Below are 22,635 nucleotides of genomic sequence, written 5' to 3'. Positions count from 1 at the left end.
TGTGTACGCTGAGGTCAAGGGGAAAGAGTATGGCTGCGTTGTTTAGGGTATTGTTAAATAGGAATAAGCCTGTCGAATATGCTTTCGGTAAGCTATCCAATCGTTTCGTTTTTTCCTCGTGCCTTGTTTTAGTTGTGACTGCGTGTTCAGAATAAAAAGCAGGCCGAACATTCTGTGCTCCAACCTCTTAGCTAGCTTGTTAGCCCAACAAGCAACGCATGAATCCATCATGTCTGTGCAAAGTTGATTGCTACTTTGCTGTGTGGCGTTCAATCGAACAATACCCAGAAATGGGTATTCTGTAGGTTTTACTACTCTAAAGAAATCTGTTCTACTACAAATATTTGTGTATTAGCTTTGTAAAGAATCACTGCCGCACTGCATACTCTCAATCCCTGTCATCGTACAAATGCTAGACAAAACTATTTTATGAATCTTCTGTAGTTTAGTTTTTATTATTTGTGTCGTCTGAGTTAAAATGCTTTTTAAAATTTATGAGCCTTGATGGTATATTAAACTGGGTTTTGCTTCGCTGTTTGGAAATCTGGTATTAAGATGCACCATAAACTTTTTTAAAGAAGTGGCATACTTGTGTGACTTCATTTTGCATTGTAATTATTATGTCAAATAAAATAGATTCCCTAGAACGATAGCATTAATACAAAAGCGGTTTTACAAGTAAGCTTTATAGAAACGATTAAAGACATAGGGACAGAAATGAAGTCAAATGCTAAACTGACAGTAAGTAGTTTAAATAGTTAGAAATGAAGTAGATCATTTCATTTAAAAGAAAATTGCTAGTCAGTCAGGAATACTGTGCCGACATTGATGGAATTGCATCAAGCACGATTAATAACTAAGGACGAAACTGTATCTACAGTGTAAGTTGATTGGCTGAATTGAAGGTAAAGCTTTTAGTTTTAAACTTCTCCATTCAGCCTTAATCCTGTTTTTTGCAGTGTGCCAGGGTTTCTCCCTTTAGTGTCTGTTAGCCTGTCTGGACCTTGGCTGACCTCGGACTGTGTAATATCTTGGCCAGACTTCCCAAATGTTGGCTGTTAGTGGTGATATCAACGCCTCAGTGCATTCTCATGGTGAATAATACACTTAAATGTATTTTATGTGATGCACGTTGATTGGTTTATTGATTGATTTTGGTCAAACAAATAAACCTACCTTGTCAGGACTGCAGGATGAGTATCAAACTAATAAAAGCATGAGGACAATGTTAGCTACTAAATGCAAATACATACAATCTTTGGGATTGTTTGCTTATGTTGAGCCTCGTATTTATTTGAACTGCTCTGATCTTCAACTAAATAAAATGCCTTGTGTTTTCCATCACAATGCTAATGGCATCATTCTTATCGTCTCCTCAGTGACATCACGGTCATTGGCCTCAAAAACTCCAGTAGGGTTTGTTGGCTTGGGGAGCATGGGCAATCCCATGGCCAAAAACCTGTTAAAGAATGGTTATCCCATTATTGCCACTGATGTCTTCCCTGAGTCTTGCAAGGCCCTGCAGGACATGGGCGCTCAGGTAACACTCACTCGATAAAATCTCATCTATGGACTTTTAAACGTTTATTAGAGTGCAGTACATCTAAATTTGGCATCGAATAGAACGAGTCAGCTAAGAAAACACTGATTATTGTCAAATATTTGCAAGATTTTACCAACCATGACTTAAAAAGCACTAAAGTTTGTTTAGGAAAATGGCCAAGTGACTATTTGATGTTCCTTTTGTTCATAAAGGTCTCTTTCGTGTTAATGATGTGGTGGATATTGTGTTCAGGTCGTAGACTCGCCAGCAGAGGTTGCAGAGAAAGCAGACCGCATTATCACAATGCTTCCCTCCAGTCCTAATGTTGCAGAAGTATACGCAGGCCCGAGTGGCATCCTCAAGTAAGCAAAGAAATAGACAATTATACGACCTTCAACCTTCTCCTAATAAATACATGAAACTGGGGCAAGGCACTTGATGTGCAAACAGAAAGGCTTAGGCTGACAAAATGTTCGTTTTTCTTATCTTGCCCTCTTAAGGAAGGTGAAGAAAGGAACACTGTTGATTGACTCCTCCACCATCGACCCTGCCGTCTCAAAAGAGATGGCAGTTGCTGCGGAGAAGATGGGAGCCGTGTTCATGGACGCTCCAGTGTCAGGAGGTAGTGTGTCACCCAAAGAATGAAAGTCTTCCTCTGCGGCTTTGAGTTTGTTTCTTCTGTGATGAATAACTGTTGTAATTTACAGTTAATGTTATACTTAAACGATTACATGGCAGAGTCAACAGTTGTTTTTCATTGTTCTCCACTAGCCTGGGAGTCAGATGAGTCTCCAGGTTCATTTTTACTTTTCTCTGGCAATCGTGTGCGTGTGCTTTCCCAACTGTTCCTACAGATTTTCCTCTGTCCTTATTTTTGTAAATGGTTGCTCAGAACCATTTAACAGATATTAGACAGGTTTGATATGATGTCTTTAAGTCTACAGTCTATTTGGATTCAGAACTGCCAAGTCTGCTGATTAAGAGTAAACCTAAGGTTTGGTTTCTCTGCAGGAATATGTTGGTGGCCTTAGGTTGTACTCGTCAGTTTCCAAATGTGGTTAGAATGAAAATGAGCTCATATACTTTTTTCTTTTATAGTGGTTAATTTGTTTTCCTATTAAGATTAGAAACCCCCAGAAAGTATCTATGAAGTGGAAAAATCTCCACTTCATTATTTCATATTGTCTCGAAATAAACCTTTCCTGTTGAGACAAACTTATGATTTGATTAGAATAGTGTGCTGCTCCCTGTCTTATTAAAAGGTAATGTCGCTCACCCATCTCTCTCTCGCTCTCAGAGAAGCCAAATTGGAAGGTATAAAAATTCAACTCGATAGTCCAAACAAAACGCTGTATTTAAATATAGTCAAAAGGCTTCAGCAAAATATAAACATGCTTTTTAGTACCCTTTGTGTTTTGTAATGGAGACTGTCGCAGGTAAATAAGAAGATGGGTCAATTTGAAAGTTTAAAAATACGATTTTTACAAATGTGGCTGTGCGTATGTCCACAGAAGATATCAATCCTTTCTGATTCCGTGATGCGGAAACCATTATTTATGAGCTAGTCAGGGCTAGTGGTTGCAGTGTTGAGTTAATAACATTACAACAATGGCAAAGCCAACAAACTAGGAGGCCATGATTTATGCTTCTCTTTCTATTAATGTCAGTGGTGGTTAATAGCTTTTCCTTTACTACAATTATCCAGAAGAGAAACTGCCACCTGTGTTCAACCCTCTGCCTTTCAACTCTTGATCCGTCACAAAGGTGCGGCCACTTCTGCGTCACTGAAGCAGCGTCCCTCTCTGACAGGTGTCACTCCTTTTACAGAAATAATGATCAACCAAAACACCCCACGGGAGACATGATCACAAATTCCCGATAAGATTATAATGGACATTTGTGTTGAGATGTTTAAACAAACCACAGTAAACGGATCGGCACCGATCTATTGAGAGAGCTTCAGACATCCCATCCGCCGCCCGCCCCGCAGGCTCCAGCTTGACTTTTGCTGAGCTCGTCAACTTCAAAAAAAACTCTGGAACCAATTTTGTCCATTCATCATCTCTTCCGGGCCTGTGCGCTTCATAGCATTGGTTAGTGTCATACCAAGGCAAATATTAGCACCGAACAAATATCTCGAAGGGCATTGCGAGTAAGACCCAGAGGCCTGTGTCTTCCCACGAGGTACGGAGTCAATAACAGGCTCGCCCACAAATAACCATGACAAGACTCGGCATGTGAAATCAACAAAAGGAGGATAACGTTGCTGTTGTGAGAAATGTTTGAAGAGGGCATGTTACAGTTTAATTATATGGTGTCATTGGATGTATTTATTTATTTTAAAATCGTTGGGCAGACGTACAATGAGAGATGACGGTATCGAAAGCAGACTCGGGGCTGCTAGTTTGCTTGTTTGAGAATACCAATCGTAGTGTTGGGACAATGACCCCCTAGCCTTACTTCTGAACTTACACTCTTTTGTATCAAAGTATTGGGACCTTTTTGCTTAGCGCTGAGACATGGGTTGTAATTACTGAGCCAGGCCAGCCAGTCGGTGCCCCCCCTTAAGGCTTTATTGCTGCCTTTGACCAGGGGTCTGAAAGGCAAGGTTAAGGTTTTAAGTCCTCATTATGTCGGAACTGTCTGCTTGTGACGGTTTCTTGACAGAGCGCAGGATCACCAGTCGTCCTTAATGGGCTGAGCCGCGGCGGAGAACCCCGTGTCAGTGCTTTTCATGCTGATTGAGCCGTAATGGTGGGCATGCCATGTTAGTGCCTTTCATGTCAGATAAAGAGTCATAAAGAGGAGAGAAGCTGCCCTCACATGGAGTGGAGAGGAGAGAGATAAGACATATTGCAGTAAAACTGTCAATCTCTCTCTCTCTTTTTTTTTTTTTGCTCGCTCACCCACATGCTCGCAACTCATTTTAATCAGGTATGCAGGTGAAGTATTCTCTATCCTGACACTATTGCACGTCTCACTGCCAACCATAATCATGCTCTATTTGCTTTTTCTTACACACACAATACACTGCAGCTCCCGCCCTCCTGCATACAAACACAGACATGGTCCACACCGGTATGTTTACCAGCTGGCGTCTGGAGAGCAGCCCCTTAAGGCTGTTGCTCTCTGTGAACACACACTGTTTACATACTATTGACAGTGCACGGTTTGTGTGTGCAGTCTTCTGTGAAGGTTCTTCCTCGCCCACCTCTTAAATAAGCCTCTTTTACTAGCCTGAGATGGCCAATGATTTACCTGCCACCTCTGGCCTCTGCGACTCGCGCTGTAGACGCTTGTCTCTCACAGACACGTGCATCGTGCTTCACATAACTGCCCGCCAATTGTATTGATGCATGTCATCAGTTAGTTCCAGTCTCCAAAATGTACATTTCTGTTTAATTGTCTTTTAAATCTTTTTTATTTATTTATTTTTTTAAAATATGTCATCAAGGGTTTAGGAAGTTGCAATGACATTTCCTAAAAATAAAAAATTGCAATGAATCGATCGTCATTGATCAGAAAAGAGAGCTAGTTGCTGACCTTGATATAACATTTAGACATTCGGCATCTGTTTGGGCTGAGGAATCTGACAGTGACAACTTTATCAGCAATATCAGAAACCTGTATATCCCACCTGTCTACCCCCAACCACACCTTCCACATCCCTGGGTGGCCTATGGTGTTATAAAGTTACATACTGTCTTCCAACCAGAAGATGGCAGCCTACCCAAATAGGGGGCTGTCATACTCCTGTGTGTGTGGGTGTGTGCGTGCAAGGGGAAGTGTTGGCTGCGCTAAATCTATTTTATATTAATAGGTTACACAAAAGTACAATTTAAAAAGGCACTATTGTCTTATACAGTATGTATTCCAGACGCACACAATAATAATTTAATAACACTATAATAATTATATCCTCCTGAGACCCAGCCCGCCAGTTATCATGTCCTCTGTCATGGACAAATGTCCACTACAGAGGACATGCTAACTGGCTGGGTCTCAGGAGGATATATATATATACTTTGTTAGTTATATATCTGGTTGATACAAAGAGGCCTTGCCCAATCAAAATGTGTTTTGTGTGCTGGGGATAGCAACACATGCAGCACAGACCGCCTGCAATCTCCCAAATAATTTGCAGACGCAGCATGTTCCCCTTGTGGTTTCTAAAAAAAAAAAAATTTTTAATTTAGATGTTTCTTTTGATATAAACTGAATCCTTTCATGTACGCATGGTGTGTGAGGTTGCATTTTTTTTTTTAAACAGAAATGTACATGTGTGTTCAGTGTGCGTCACCAGAGGTTTGGCAGCCCAACGTTGGATCTGAATAGCAGAGTCTTAACCTTTTTTTTTTTTTTTTCAGCCATAAAACTCCAAAACTCTCACTTTCTTCTCGTGGCCTTTCTGCTTGCTTCTGCTCTTACACATTGACCACTGTCTTGGCATTAGCCTGCCAGCTGTGTCCTGATATACACACTCATTCACATATAAATATACAAAATTGCAATCTCTATGCAAATGCTTTCTTCAAGCATGCTAGTGTTTCCTTTCACACACACACACATCTACTGCTGACTGGTGTCATTAAAAGCATCCACATGTAAAGTTGACCCACAACAAAACAAGCTCTGATGTCACAGGCTCAGGGTGTTGGCACAGTGATGACAAAAATAGGAGGTCTGGCTAGCAAGTGGCAGTGTCGTTAGCAGTAATTACCCAGAATGCCTGTGTCTGTGTCTTCGTGCCCACGGTGGGCTGCCACATTGCTAACGGACGACGGCTTTAAAAACCTTTCATTGTGTTTTCCCAGGGCTGGGAAAGTCAACTCTTGTTGCAAATAAAAGCGAAAAGGGAGCTTAGCTTTTTGTGGGACCATTCTCGGGGCTAATGTTGCTCGTTTGCGATGTCTTGTAATGCTTGGCTAACTGCCGATTTAGGCTGAGTCTCATTGCCACTCTAATCATATCCATACCACATAAAGGAAATCTCAAGTATCGCAATTTTTCATTTTTAAGACACTTTTATCATCATTCTCCGGCCTGTAGGAGCTTGTTCGAGCGAAGGCTGGCACCAGGCAGTTCATCAGTCAACACCTCGCTCCTTTCCAGAGTTACAGAAGCGCTATTTCTTCCCAAAGACACACAAGACCTGGGGCATCTTCTTTACTCCGTCCCCGTGTGTTAGAATATGTAATATATCTAGCCCTATTTAAACGGTAAAAGGGTCGATCCTTGGCCTGGTTGAAGAGCATGCAGGCCAGCTTAATCCATTCTGAGAAGGGGATTCATTGAGAAGACGAGTCTGGGAAATCTGAAGGCTATTTAGTGAAGGTTTGTCATGATTCTATGACACTAAGTAACCAGGTTGGTAGGGCGGGGGGGTGTCATTGGTCCAAAGACAATATTAGCATAACAAGCCTCTCACTGAAGGCTTCTGGTCACATGGGATGAGGACTGGGGAGCAGGGGGGGGCACAGTAGTGACCAGAGATGGAGATGATGGAGGGTTGGTGATGGGGGAGCTCCAGATGGAGGTGGACCCACAGCAGCTGGGGACCGGCTCTCGCATCCCTGCCTCTATGTCTGCTGTGTGTGTGCGTGTGTGTGTGTGTGTGCGTGCACGTGTGCAGACAAGTAGTCAGCTGGTGTATGAGTCATACAAAAAGTCTCTGTCCATCAAATGTAGCTTAAATGTCACACTGAATGTCACTCAACCTAAAAAGCAAATTAGGGTTCTGTCTTTGCGAAGGACAGTCTCTGCTACTGTTTCTGGTTGTGTGTGTGTGTGTGTGTGTGTGTGTGTGTGTGTGTGCATTTGTGTCCCTTCCTGCTAACAGCCTAATTGGGGATCATTATTAACTTGCTCTATCCAAGATGAGTCTCATTGGGCTGCGGAAAGGATTGATTGTGTATCTCTCCGGTTCCCTCTGGCCTCTGTCACCTACCATTGACCAGCCTCTCCACTGCACATGATGATGATGATGATTATGATGATGATGGCGCCTGGCCTGGTGGTCGGTGGATAAGCATCGTAAACGCTTAAGGCAACAGCAACATTTCTAATCAAGAAACTATGTTGGCAACTGTTTTTTCCCCCCAAAACCCAAACTGTCTCCAGTCTCCTTCTTGCTTGAATTTCTCATGGCGTGTCTGTGTGTAGGAATCGGTTCTCAGGGTTCTGCACTCATTAACTGGAACCGATAAACAGACTCTTTTTTTAACACTACAGTGGAGCATTAGCAAATTTGGCAGATAAACTGTTGAAAATGCCGATTTTTTTCTCTTTTTTTTTGTACCGTTTCTCTTATTTACTCGATATCCGTTATGTTTTTTTGTTTTTTACAGTGCCTGTTTGGTTTCTTTTAATTTGCTATAGAAAAAGATCTGCCCATGGCTGTAATTATAATGGTGGACCACATGAGGGCTGCTTTGTTGGCCTATAAACATCCTACCCCCATTGGCTTACACTGCAGGCAGCCAACTATCATTGAGTTAAGACCGTAACATTACAGGGAAGGCAGTTTCCAACCTGCAAGATAGACGACTGAAGCAGAGCCATAACTTCAACGTGAAGAGTGCATGTCGTAGTAGTATATATAGTTTATCGCCAATGCCAGAGCCTCATATCAAGTCAAAGCCAAACTTACATGATCTTTTTAGGAAACGAGGTGTTTCGAGGTGCGCTAATGATGTTCTAGGTGTGGTCTTGCTTGAGGTCTTTTTCCACATGCACTTTTAGGTGAAAAAGCAAGCGAAGTGGCACATTGTCAAATACGTCATTCACGACTGTCTGTGTGTGGAAGCGGCGAGGCGCACATGTGCGCGCGCGTTCCGGCAAATGTGTGTGTGTGTGTGTGTGTTGTTTGCGTAGCCTCATATTGACAAATGTAGTTTAATTTAAACCCACCACCAATAAAAAGTGACTACTGGTTTACATGTGGCTCGTAACTGTGAGACGCAGCCTCAGAAGCTCGAACTGACGTCTTATTGGCGGGGCGGCTCTGGGATCTGCACCTGTCCCTGGTACACACACGGATACTACATGCACATGTACACAGATATGCTCACTTACTTCAAAAGGAAGCCCTGGTTTAAGAGGTTACAACGCTGTCTAGAAGTGCTTCGGTCGAGTCTTTCGTGTGCAATGAAAGACGTGCTAATGAATTTGGTGTTCACTACAAACGGGCCAAACCCATGTCGTTTCTCTGATCTTCTTCTGCCTCCACGCCGCCTGCGTCGCCGTCTTACGTTCACGGTTAATGCCTGTCGTGGAAGCATCTGTCCTAATCGTGCTTTATTGCCACGCTATTAACTTGAACCTTGTTAATAGATCAAGGAAGGATGAAGGAAATGTTTGGGTATATGTGTCTGCTGCTGGAATGGAAGCTAGCTTGTACGTGGGCCACACGCAACTTCACACATTCACAGAGAAGAGCCACTGTGTGGCGCCTCCGCGTCTTGCAACCTACTGTAAGAGCCGCTTTGGTCGACTTCCCCTCCTCCTTAACCTTTGACATCTAACGCAGTAGAAGCCACAGAATCGCTCATGAACCTGCTTCCGCATGCGCTGAGAATATGAACAGAGCTTGTCCTGATGCTAGTTGAAAGGAAGCGATAGAGCAGAAACACGAGGGAATTGTATCCCAAGAAATCAGCGTACAGTAGAAATTGGAGTATTTTATTGTATTGTATTTTAGAATCCAATGGGCTCTGTTCTGGGTTGCTTCAAGCTCCCTCTGTAGTGACTTTGTGTATTCGGTCACTTACATTTCATGACAATCTATTTGCAGTTAAGCTTCTTTCTGTTGTGCTTCCATGAAAGTAAAAGTGTGGAAGTATAAAAGCAGAAATTGCAGTATGTGGTTTTTTTTTTTACATCTATGTAGAAGTAGTATTTGGTGGGGCATTAAGATTCATAAATAAATGTATCTGTTGTGGATATTTTTCCCTCCCTTACACTTACGGTACCTTTCCAACTCTCATCTCCCATATCTTCTATCTTAAGTCCCCCTCCCCTCAAATACACACACACACACACACACCGTGCCCCCCCCCCCCCCCCCCCCTCCAAGGAGGCGTTGTGTAGTTGTGCAATGCTAACGATCCAGGGCTGTCACTCCCACTGGGATGGATGAGCCAGGCAGACCCAGCGCTCAGGAAGCCTCATTAGGATTCCACTTTAATCCGTCTCTGACAGGGCCGGTCCGAGAACGGGATGTCCCCTCTCACTCTCTCACACACACACACACACACACACGCACACGCACTCAAAATATCATAGAATTAAACAGTCCACACATCAACACTAACACACTCTTTCCTTTGCACAGTTTTTTATGCTAATTATGCATTATTCTTCCACCAACAAGGATCTTCCATCATCCTGGTGTCACTGCCGATGGAAATCCACTACAGATCATATGAGCTTATTATGGGTGATTAGTTAATTTGAGGGAGGGAGAGTCAGTAGTGATGCAGGGAGGTAAGAAGAGAGAGATCGTTTTTTTTCTTCTTTGTTGTCGTCTCTCTGCTCTCTCGCTCTTTCTCCTTCTTCCTCTCCTCGGTGAGATGTATCGATCAGTGCCTTGGCTGAGGTTTCAATAATCTCCTCTTTAGTTTGTCCGCAAACAACGTCCATTCACCAATGAACTGGCCCGGTTGTCTTTGTGTGTATTTGTGTGCGTTTTGGATTTGTTTCTGGGAGAAACTGCCTGAAGCTGAAAAACATGAAAGTGAACGAGTTCAGTTTGAGGCGTGTTTCTCTCACCTCTCTCCAGTCGTCTGTGATTGAATAAAATCTTTGCACGCCAGACGCCAATGAATGTGAGAAAATGGAGAACGCACATTCCCGAGAAAGAAACTGCATATCATGTCCATCATCTGTGGCCCATATGTGTGTGTGTGTGTGTGTGTGATTGTTGTGTGGCAGCCTTATGTTGAACTTGTGTGCACAGTGTGGGCTTTGGGTTTCTTTATATGGCCTTAATGACCAGTTGACAGCCCCACACATGCGCACTCACACACACACACACACACACAGTCCTGGCATCGTGTCTTGACAAAAGTACTGCAAATTAGATAAACAGTAACTCTCCTCCCTTTTTCTCTGCAGTGAAGTCTGAAAATGCGTCGTCATCTGTTTTGTCCCCGGTGGTTCCCTTTTAATTATTAACACTGACATTATTAGGCTTTCATTATTAAGAGACTTTTCATTACAGCCAGATGACACCCTAAAGAGAAATTATCTCTCTCTCGCTCTCTCCGCCAGTGTTTTGGAGAATGGTCAAATCTGTCACTTTGCATGCATATTATCCCCCCCCCCCCCCCCCCCCCCACAGTTTGTAAGCTACTTTTCTGTCGCCTGACCATGAAATGAAACGGCGCTATCTGAAGCATATTTGGCAAACAGTGCCCACCACTAAACTTTACACGCACAGTTGTCCGTTTTGGCATATAGCATTTTATGTTAAGGTCATATTCTCTGGTTTCCATGGAAATGTGTTGTTTTAAGTGATTCCGTTTGCCTTGCCAACCTTTACACGTTTATTAACTTTCATGAGCAGTTGAGCTTTGATATTTTTTTTTTAAGTGTTTCACAAACTTTAAGGGAATTTAAAGATAATTTAAGGTAACTGAAGTTTGAGCGTCTTCTACAAATATATACTCCAAACAATATGCAGTACTCATCAAAGGAATGGAGGATATGCATATACCGATGAATCTGTTACGCTGTTCATGAGTGTGTTTCTACCAGATATCATTCTGTAAATGTTGAAGGATATTAAAAAAAGCATTTCAGGGACATAACAGAGGAGACTCGTGTTGCCTCGAGTCCAGCCCTGAAAAGGGGTCATTTCTACTTTAAGGACCCTGGTGAGTGGCTGAGGTGGGTGGGTGGAGGTTTCTCCTACATGGCATGCTCCTTAAGCCATCAGGCATGTGGAAGGATGCCTAATTGAACATGATAAAGTGTAAAGTTAATTACCCCTCACGCCTGTCACTGATACCCCCACCAGTGGGAGGGGGGGGTGGCCCCAGGCACAGCTGTTGGCGCGAGTGTGTGAGAGAGAGACAGAGAGAGTAAGGGTTCTAGGACAAAAGGCAAAGGCTCCCACGAGGGTTGTGTAGTGGATGATGGCAACAATCGGCTTTTAAAGATACCTCTGTCCCTCTGGTGCACCACTACTTAACACGCCTGTCCCAATATGATTCTAAGACACTCGCACACACCTAAAAAATACACCACTGACCTTTAAGACACAGAGAATCTATATATTTTAGTTGGCCACACCAGTTATGAGTTGATGTTGCGATCCTGATTTTTTGTCCACAAAGAGTCTGACATGACTGAACTCCTTGTTAATATTATGATCTTTAAAGAAAGCGTTTCACAAAGTTTGCAGGGTGTGTGGTGCGAGTCTGGATTAGAATACTGTATAATACTGAACTTGCTTTTAACTTGTGTTCGCCTCAGTTGACCTGATAACGCTTCTTCGACCTGTGTTCTCTGTTTAGGTGTTGGTGCTGCGAGCATGGCCACACTGACCTTCATGGTGGGTGGAGTAAAGGAGGAATATAACGCCGCACAGGAGCTGCTCACCTGCATGGGAGCCAATGTTGTCTACTGTGGACAGGTTGGCACTGGACAGGTAGAGACAAACGTATTTCTGTTTTTCTTCAATAAATCACAAACAGCAAAGCAATCTTATCTTCTGTAGGACCATGAACCCGCAAATGTTCCTGGTCCAGAACATGCAGTGAACTCTGACTTTTGGTTAAATGTTGCTTCTCATTTGACTCTCCACAGTCCTGAGACAAAACACTTGCACATGGTTTTCTGCTGAAGTCAAGCATAGGATCAGAATTGATTGGGAGACCATTCTATAAATGAGGTCCCTGGGTTGATCATGCAGAAAGGCCCGGTTAAAGATCTTTCTAGAGCAGAATTCTGATATGATTACGATTAACTCTTTGAGTGCCATTGACGTCTAAATAAAAAAAAATTTGAAACCCGAACATTCACTGCCGACCCTTGACATTGAAATCTACCTCTCTTCAATGGCCAATAACCCCAGAATGAAAAATGGAACACACTTCTGCTTTTTCCTCATGAAAGAAGAGACTTTTAGTCTTTCATTTGGTAGGTTTGTGTTTGCGTAAGTCATAGTGAAGAATATTCTGTGGGGCTTGGAAAATCAGGAAAAATACGCAAAAACTGGGGCACGCGGCATATAGCTGAGCTGAAAATGGCTGGCACTCAATGAGTTAATATACTACTACTAATATTTTTCCATTCTGAATTACATGTTGTCTCGTAAACCTTCTAATCTATATACAGATGTTAGCGTGAATTTTCTACATTCTGGTCTACCTTCAACCCTAGGCGGCTAAGATCTGCAACAACATGCTCCTGGCCATCGGGATGATCGGGACCGCAGAGACCATGAACCTTGGCATCAGGTAGTTAGTTAGCCAGCGCTTTGCTAAGCTGCATGCTAATGGTTATTCTAAGCGTAGTATGAGTATGCATACCAGTGTGAGTGTATATACCAATACAACTTGCAGTTGTACATGTTACTACCCTTAACGTGGAATATGAGCTCCTACTCAAGATGCAATGTGGACATGCAGATGTCGCTCCGTGAGCTCTTCTTTAAAGGATCATTCCGTAGATATTCCCTCATGAGTCCAAGAACCAGAGAAGCTTGGTATAAGAAGCATCATGAATGTGCAGGTGACATTTTTAAGATTCACTCGAACTTGGCCCTTAGATATAGCCGTCACTATAGAAGTAATTACTGTACCAGTAATATGGCTGCAACTGTGGCAGCAATTTACTACTTCAGTCTGTGTGTGTGTGTCTCGGCTTATTCACGTAGCTGTGAAGGGGAATCCCAGCCCAGAGTCAGAGAGATGGATGGGGGGTGGAGCCACACACTCTGATTTACATCTTCTGATTGAACTCTCACCAGCGTCCTGCCACAACTCCTGTCACCTAAGAAGACCTGTCATTCATCGTTCGCGTTCCTGGCACAAAGCCTCTTTGGCTCGGGGGGGCTGGGATATGAAGTATTGAGTTCATCTCAGTTTAACTATTTGAATAAAACCTGAACTTTTTAGCTTGCCTCAGAAAGGTGGGCAGTTTTCTGCAATTGACCGTTCACCGAAACTGTCTCGCCTGAGCCATCAGAATAATGCGACGCTTTATAATCTACTCTTTAAATTCAGCACATCCCGAGTCAATAATACTGTTTCCTCTCTGTCGTTACAGCGGAAACTCGGCTCTCGAACATAATTCGTTGCGTAATACTGTTTGAAAAACAATTTGTTCGAAAACCGAAACTATATTTCCCATAAGGTTTGCTTATTTTTATGTCTTTAGGCAAAATTTGAATGGCAATTTTGATCAAATTTTACTCACTCGCTTGTGATGGGTGGCAGAGTCGATTCACGGCAACGGATTTTATACAGTAGCAGGGGCCATCAGTGTCACACAAATTTTCTACTTATGAGTTTTGCAGCATAAAAAGTGTGTGTGTGTGTGCGCGTGTGTGTGTGTGTTTGCACCAATTGCTCTTCTCAAAGTGCAGCTGTGTTAGTGCAGCTGATTTATATGTGCTGAGATAGAGGAGGAAAATTGGCATGAGCAGTCACACATAAATCCCCCCACTAGGCCCCTGAAATATGGAGGCATTAAGGGAGCAACACAGATTTACACATCGCCATGCTGCCTCTGATGCGCACACACACACACACGCACACACACTTAGAGACACACAGAATTACATCCAGAGACACTGAAGACAGCAGTTTTCTACCTAACTTCAACAACTTCTACTCCGTATGCACATCATTTTAACGTCTGCATATATAAAAAAGATCAGAATACTACAGCATCCATCCTATAAATGTGCAGCCCCGAGTCGTATTCAGTCCTAATTGGGCGCGCATACTTGCATGCATGTGTGTATGTGTTTCCATATTTCCTCCCTTGTTACTAGTCAATCTCTGGGGCTTTATTATAGGGTTTGACAAAGGCTGTCATCGTTTAGAGGGAGCTCGCACTCGTAAATCTCCCATGCTGCATTGCGGCCCGGTGTCTTATGCAGACAGGATGCTCTCTTAGGCTTGTGTGTGCAGACGCAAGCACACACACACACACACACAACACAGTCGTGCACAAAGGGGGCTGAACACTCGCACCCAATTTACAGGAAAATGGCAATAACATTTTATCATGTTGAATTTGGTCCTGATGGAGCTGCCCTTTCATCAAATACGTGTGTGTTTCTCCTTACCTGTATAAGCAGGCGGACATGCGCACACACACACCCACACACACACACACACACACACACACATCTCTCTTCATAGAGCTAATTTGTTGATCTCAGATGGAGTCTTGGGCCGTCTCCAATGGAGTGTGACGTTCTCCTACTGCAAGGAATGGCCATGCATGGCAATTATGAGCGTGCACACACACACACACACACACACACACACTCCGCCTTTCTGTCATTCTTTCTTTTCCTCTTTCAGCTTTTTCGCCGTCATCCATATTTGCTTTGTCTCCTCATTCTGCTCTTTTCTTTTAATCCCTTCATCTCTTCCCTCTCTCTGCCTGTCTGCCTGTGTGTAATTTCGACACGCAGCCAACCAGTCGGTAAAAGAGAGGGATGAGAAGGTGCAGAAGCAGGTTTGCCGTCGCACGCATGAACAGTCTCACATCTCTCCTTTTCTAAATGAATTGTGAACATGTGTTCCACTGAAGATTTACGTTGTCGAAGAATGAGCGTGTTGCCTCCATAAATGTGACAGTAAATGTCTCTCTGTGTGTGTGTGTGTATGTGTGTGTGTGTGTCTGTGTGTCTATTTGCTCGTTAGCTCATTAATGTAATAATAAATGGGGAATGGCTCAGGCTTCCTTTCCTGCGGCATCAGACGAGGACGAGAAGCTAATCTCAACGAAACTGACAGTTAATATCAGCTCATCAAATGAACTCCACCTGCCAGAGCTCCCCCCGGCACAGAAGTACATAAACGCCCCTCCCCTCTTAGTTTTCATCTCCATCCAACTCACACGTCCATTGCTTTAATCTCCAGCAGCATCGTGCAGCAACACGTTCACCTCGCCATCCGTGTCTTTGAGTGCTTATCCATGTCGGTCTTGTTAAACCGTGACATGTCCTCTTCTCCACGCAAATTACGGCAAGCGAGAAACAACACCACTGCGTCAGCCAATAACCACAGCCGTGTGTGTGTGTGTGTGTGTGTGTGTGTGTGTGTGCGTGAATGATTGCGTGTATGTGCGTGATGGGAGCAGGAGGGGAACTTCATTGATTTATCGTTAACTGAGGACAACAGCTCCCCGTCAGCGTCTCTGGTCGCTATAACAAACGATCTGCGCGCTCGGACGCGCTTTATTGTAGTTCAGCCAGTAACCTTTTCAGCTGCTGACCCAGAACGCAGGGAGGGGCTGCCTCCTTGTGTGTGCGCACAGAGAGAGATGGGGGGGGGGGGCGCTATGTCAAACATATGTCCCCCCCTGAGTCCTCAGACAGGGAGGTGTCAGCGGGGAAGACAAGGGGGGGGAGGCAGAGGAGAGGGAGAGTGAATGGAGGCGGAGGAGACGAGAGGCTAAAGGCTGGCGAAGAGATGCTTACAGACATTTTAAAAAGCCATCATCTGCTAAAACACACACACACACACACACACACACACAGAGTCATTTATGCCACATTTCCACAGCAGTTAAAAAACGGGGCTGAACCGACACAAAAGAGATGAAGGCAAAGGGAGGAGGGAAAGACATACAGAGTGTAAATGCTATTCCCATTCTTAATTAGTTCGTAGACAGCTAATAAAAGATGTGGTTGTAATGGCAGAATGAGAGCCAGGTGGGGGGAGGGAGGGAGGGAGGGAGACTGACTGCTGGCCTTAAGGACCTATGATGGTTTAATAGTCATATTGAGAGCCGAGTGGAGTTACAGGCCTGTAAGTAACAGTGAACAGAGGTAGCCAAGGCTTGATGTGGTCAGCTTTACACTGGCCTTTAAACTGTTAATATGCAAAACACACTGCACTCCGACAGACCCAGACGCAATAGTTCCACCCTCCCGACTAACGTTTGCCGCTTCGCTCCCTGCCCCGCTGCGCCGCTGCTCACAATCTCGTTTGCTTCTTCTTACCCCCAGAGCCTTGGAGATTTGTCCTCTTGCATATGAAAGTGGGTTGCTGCAAAAATGGGGCAGCAAGGATATAAGAGTGTACGCTCTACGTTGACAACAAGGTTTACGACCCCCCCCCCCCCCACCCCGTGCTGCTTAACCACTTCTCCTCCTCCACTTTCTTTTTCTTTTTTTTTTTTACGAAGGAGGGATGATGAAGGATAGACGTGCTGGTAAACATCAATATTGCATTAGCCAGCATTACAAAGCCTTGAGCCATTAACACTGAAGAATGGTCACAGCCTAGGCATAAAGTTCAACAGGGGTCACGACAGTCACCAGCCCACCCCACACCCATCATTTTCCATGTTCTGCCTTTGCTCCACTTTGGGAATGGATCCCTTAAACTGTGCTGCTATCCTTCCCATCCTGCCTCTACCTTTTATTTCCTCTTTCTGCTCGTATCGCTATTCAAGCAGTTTTCCCCTTCATACCAAGTGACATTGGATTAGAATGAAACTAAATGGATAAATAAGATAATCTATTCACCTTTCACAAAACGATGCCCTTATTTTGAAGGCATCACCATGACTCCATTCAGCAGCTGATATTATCAGTCAGACATTTCAGCCATGGCCTCAACCGGAGAGTTGCGGGGGTTTATATGCCCGATTTGAAGGTTTAGCCCAGAAATTGTACTTTTTTTTGCCAAGTCAGAAGGAGACATTGATCTCTTTCTTCCCATTTTTTATGCCAAGACTGGGTTTGGACCCGAAGCTGCTGACAAAGATCCTCAACATGTCCTCGGGTCGTTGCTGGTCCAGCGACACATACAATCCAGTCCCCGGTGTCATGGAAGGCGTCCCCTCAGCCAACAGCTACCAGGGTGGATTTGGAACCACGCTAATGGCCAAGGTACATTCTGTGTTCCCTGTCAACGCCATAATGACCCGGAACGCCTCCGTTGGCATCTCATTCTATTATTAAAATAATTGTTTTAATACTTTGGCAGTCTCTTGTGATTATGAGATTGACTGTAGCTTTTCTCCTCTTTTGTTAGTCTCCGTAATATCGGAAAATAGCTTAGCTTGTGTAATTTCCCAGAGCCAAAGCTTGCATGTTCTTCGCTCAAATCAAATTAGATTTTTTTTTTTCCATTTTACAATGAAATACAACAAAGACAAACATCAAATCATCACATTTAAGAGGCCAAAGAGAGGCATTGTTGAGGACATTACACAAAGTATTCAGCTAAATTGTTTCCAGTCGCTGTTCTGCCAGTCATTTGATTGCATGATTGCTATTTTTCTTCTCCTCTTCAGTCTCTTTTTTTCAGTCCCTCTGCTCTAGAATTGGCTTTGTCTGACTTTGAGCTGCTTTTTTTTGTCTCTGTGACGCCCTCCTCGTCAAACAATCCCATCTGTGACTTACTGTTTGCCACTTAAGTTTACTGTCGCTGCAATATACACAAGCTGGCAGGGGTAAAAAAAAAAACACCTGGATTTAACTAAGCAAATTAGATAGCCGCTAAATGTTTGGTGAAATCAAATTGTTAAAAAACAAAACATCTCACAGCTATATATATATTAGTGGAAATAAGTGCATCTATCAGCACATGAAGAATGCAAAGAGAAATCAAAGGATTTGGACTAAAGCCTTAAGAAAACCATTTATATGGATTGGCCGTCACAGAGTCCGGACCTTAACCCCATTGATAATTTTGGGAAGTGTTGTAGAAGACTTGACGCAGCCTGACTCTCCCATCATCAATACAAGATCTCGGGGGAAAACAAAAAACACTCTGAATGTAAATAATTGTAACATGTATAATCGTAATAAAGAGATGCAATATTAAATGAGTGTCATGTACAAAGTTAAAGGCAAATATTAGTGTGACGGTTATTTGGCAATGCAGCGTATGAGTCGGTTGGTATTATTTAGTCCATCTGATTGCAAACATCAGCCTGGTTTCTGTAGCGCGCACACATGGAAATCTAATACTGTACGCTTGTTTACCATGAAGTGTAGCTATTTGACTCTTTTCCTTGCTTTCTTCCCGTGTCTCTGTCTCCAGGATCTCGGTTTGGCTCAGAGCACAGCCACCAACACCAAGACACCCATCCCACTGGGTTCCCTTGCCCACCAGATCTTCCGAGTCATGTGCTCCCGAGGCTACGCTAACAAGGACTTCTCATCCGTCTTCCAATTCCTGCGTGAGGAGAAAAGCCAGTGAACGGAGATGTTACAACGCACGAACAAAGACACACACACTCACACACACACCCCAGTGCCCCTTATCCCACTATGCTCAGGAGAGACGAAGGCCTTAGAAAGCACACGTCTGCAACCTAATTAGCATACTCTATGTCGACACGTCTTCTCATTGCATTAGCAAAATCATATTTTAAATTCATGGTTCTCCCTCTGCAAGGGGAACCCGTTAAACCTGACTTTAGAACGTATCCAAGACAAGTCCTCTTACTCCAAGCGGTCACAGTGGTGAAATGCGAGGTAAGATGACACACTGCAGGTTTACAGTGCTAATTATGTCTTTTTTTCAGGATGATTGTCGACTAGTAACTGCACGTTTCTTTTGTTATTCAAATTAATCAGATCTGCCTTGATAGGCAAGAGGACAGAAAAACCAACCAGCATAAAAAGATTCACAAAGCCATGAAAACTTGACGAGCGAGACAATCATACAGTATTTACAAATCAAAATGTATTCAGAAATGCTTTTCGGGTTCAAAGTTTACTCTTCAGTCTAATTACTGTGATATATCAGTTATTTTTGTATCATGTGCATCGCGGTGCACTGGGCCATTTTGATAGTTACAGATCATACTTGAACTGACCTCTTTGTCGACTGTCTCCACCTGCTTATTGAGCCATGGTAGTATTACTCCCAGCACTTCTTACATTTTACTGTTCACACTGTCTTGCGCTGTTTTCAGTGAAGTCCACCCTCATACTTTCGTCCTCGCTCCCACCCTGCACGATAACTGTAAATTGTAAGCAGGGAAAGGTCCCTCCTTGCTCTGAGAAAATGTGCATAATGTATATTTCGTTGTATAGTATTGACGAGAAATCGGAATGTACTTTTTTCTTTCTGTGTGTGATATATTCGTAGTGTCTTGACTGTTAAAACCATGTTGGCACACTGTTGCACAGAATAAAATATGTTTTCAGTATCTGGTATTTGAGTGTGTTTTTTAGTACAGTCTTCTGCACTCAACTTTCAAAGAGGAATTTGTTATAGCTCATTGGCAAAATAGAGCTTACAAATAATATTTTGTGATTAGTTGGGTATATGCAGATGACCATTTTAACTGTATCTGTGAGAACGGATCCTAAAATCACGCCCAGCCCCACGAAGCTAAATCTCCAACCCGTTATACAGATTAGCCGTGTCCTTTTGAAACCAGATGTTAAAACATCTACACATTTACCGCTGTATACTCGGCTCCTACAGAAGTCATATCTGTAGCTAACTGAAACAGCTCTCGGGAGCAGGGCTGTGCTTCGAGCTAAACGCTAACAGATATCGAGTTAAATATATTGATTCATTTAACGAGATGACCTGAATTAAAATACAGTTTAGAGTTCACTCAGGGGGGTTTTCCTCAGATGTCTAAAGGAAGCATGGAAACTTGAAATAGATCTCAGTCATTGTCACCAAATGTCAATGAAAGCAAGACTTGAGTCTTCACCTGGCCGAGCGCCTGCTGATTTAATTTGATGTTTGAATTAACCTGTTTTCTCACTTTACCTTGGATGAGGGTTTAAGGTTTGATCTTAATAAATCATGCCTAGAAAATATTTATTATCAATCCAGTATTCAGTCTCAAAAGTAAAAGGCTCATTAAAGTCAATATGTTTTATTGCCTGGGAGCATAAATGTCTTTAAACCTTTTCCTCATATTTATTGACGGAGTAGTTCCTTCAATAAATGGACCAACAGACTGACTGACATTGTCAGAAGGCAATCGGCTGCCTAATAATAGTTTGTGCAGACTTCAGGCTTTTCTTGGTCTCAATTTTAATTATACTGTTATATGCCTGGTGTGCGAACAAAAAGGTGAACATTTGTGCGATCATTACTTGCATCCTTTTTTGTCCTATAATTCATAGTTTGTTTGTTTTTTAAAGTTTAAGTTTGAGGCTGTACATATGACTTCTACGTTGAAACATTATAAAAACCATCCTGCTCTCCAGTAAGATGCTGTTCCATTGGCTTCCCAAAGCACTTCTGCAGGCCCTCCACTTAAAGCTTAACGGCTTAACGTCAGTCGGGGAGAAATAGCAGCACTAATCTCAGAATGATGCCCTTATTTTCATGATTACAATGAAATGAGAGCGGGGAAAAAACAAATGCGGTTTTGTTTTATTTTGTGCCCTTTCTTCTGAGGCCTGATGTTTCTTCGCGACATTTTATGGAGCTGCTGTCGTCTAAGTGGCAGCCGCAGTTCTAGCAGACTGCGGCGAGCCATTGGTGGCGGGGGTTTGTGTCGTGGGCTTGTGATTCACCCTGTTATTGTTCTTTGGGAAGAATGCACTTGCTGAGGCTGCAGGGCGCTTTGAAGATTATCTTCCATCTTATTATAAAAAAGATGAGTATTTCCACGTTCAATTAAGAATCAACTGATGTTAAGTGTCTCCTCTGGTGTACAGGCTGGGCTTTCTGCTCTTTTATCACCATTGCCTTTGCAGACGATAGACTATAAGTCTTGCTAAAGAAGAGCCCTGCCTCTGCCTCGGTCATGCTCTGATTCATATTTGGGTGTTTTAATTTGCCTGTGTTTTACAGCAGGGCTGCTGAGCCGGCGGTTTCCTCATTAAAGGACACATGAAAGCAGGCTGTAAAGGAGCCTTGGTGAGATTGGCCTGCACTGACGTCTGAATGGGGACATAAGCAACCGAAGGGCCAACCAAGTCCCAGAGCCAGCCGGTCTGAACCGGAGGGCCTCACCCTCACAACTATAGGCAGCCAGTGGCGGGACACCAGACACACACACCACACTAAATAGTGTCCTCATCAGGGTTCTGAAACCAGTCTGATGTGTCAGCAGGAGTTCAACGACTTCTGTTTGCTTTGCAGGATTTCAGTCGTCTAGTCTTGCATTACTGAACTGAGCGGTGTAATGCCATTATTTTCCCATGGTGTCAAGTTACTCTTCTAATCACATCTGGACACGCACATGGACCTGACCTATAACCTCTACTGTATAGGAGACATGCTGGAGATGAGGCGCACGTTGTGTGTTTGAATGTGTGTGTGTGTGTGCTGCGGTGGTTCACGTGAGATTGGGCGGAAGTGCACGTATAAAAGCGCGTGTTCACCTGTGCCGCAGCAGATGAGAGAGAGGCAGGGGTTGGGGTGTAGCCGTGGTTTTTATTGACCCACCCATTCATTCATTCATTCATTCATTCATTCATTGGTCTGTGCATTCAAAGGTTTGCGTTTTTGAAGCCGCAATACCTACCTTTTCAAATATTTAATGCGTGGGTGGTTCTCTGCCATCTAAACAATAAAATGCCCGCGTCACGCGGCGGTTAAAGGTGTGATGAATACCTGAAGCAGCAGCCTTCATTGGCTCTCCATTGTAAGTGTTCTTACCAGTTTAATGGTTTGCTCTTTAACGCAGGGAGGTGAGGCGAGGCTCCTCTGTCCTCTCAGCACCCTGTGATTCATAGCAAATGTGCGGTAAGTGGCGTGAGGTTGGAATGCAGCAGGTATAATGGCTGTAACAGCGCTTCTGTCTCTGTCTTCTGTGTAGTAATGTGGCCTTGATATTTTTATATACAAGCCTAGTCAGGCTATTAAGCCCGAGTTCATTCATAGCCCCACACACCCACGGCGTCTGCACACATCAGCAGCACCGCCCGCATGTCGCCTCCACCGGTTTGTGGACATGCATTCCCC

At 43.6% G+C, this 22,635-nt stretch overlaps 1 protein-coding gene across 1 annotated transcript; it reads left to right on the top strand.

Moving 5' to 3' along the window:
- The first annotated feature begins 29 nt into the window (after positions 1–29).
- On the top strand, positions 30–19,903 carry LOC137916543 (3-hydroxyisobutyrate dehydrogenase, mitochondrial-like). Its single transcript, XM_068759531.1, has 8 exons — positions 30–87; positions 1,380–1,540; positions 1,796–1,905; positions 2,044–2,165; positions 12,061–12,194; positions 12,929–13,005; positions 17,471–17,627; positions 18,787–19,903. The coding sequence occupies exons 1-8, from the start codon at positions 30–32 to the stop codon at positions 18,943–18,945; spliced, it is 978 nt and encodes a 325-aa protein (XP_068615632.1). The 3' UTR covers positions 18,946–19,903.
- The last annotated feature ends 2,732 nt before the right edge of the window (positions 19,904–22,635 follow it).

The sequence above is a fragment of the Brachionichthys hirsutus genome, unplaced genomic scaffold (genome assembly GCF_040956055.1).
Source record: "Brachionichthys hirsutus isolate HB-005 unplaced genomic scaffold, CSIRO-AGI_Bhir_v1 contig_511, whole genome shotgun sequence".
Lineage (NCBI taxonomy): Eukaryota > Metazoa > Chordata > Actinopteri > Lophiiformes > Brachionichthyidae > Brachionichthys > Brachionichthys hirsutus.
Note: the sequence above shows the minus strand (reverse complement) of the source record. Positions and strands in the feature narration are given on the sequence as shown.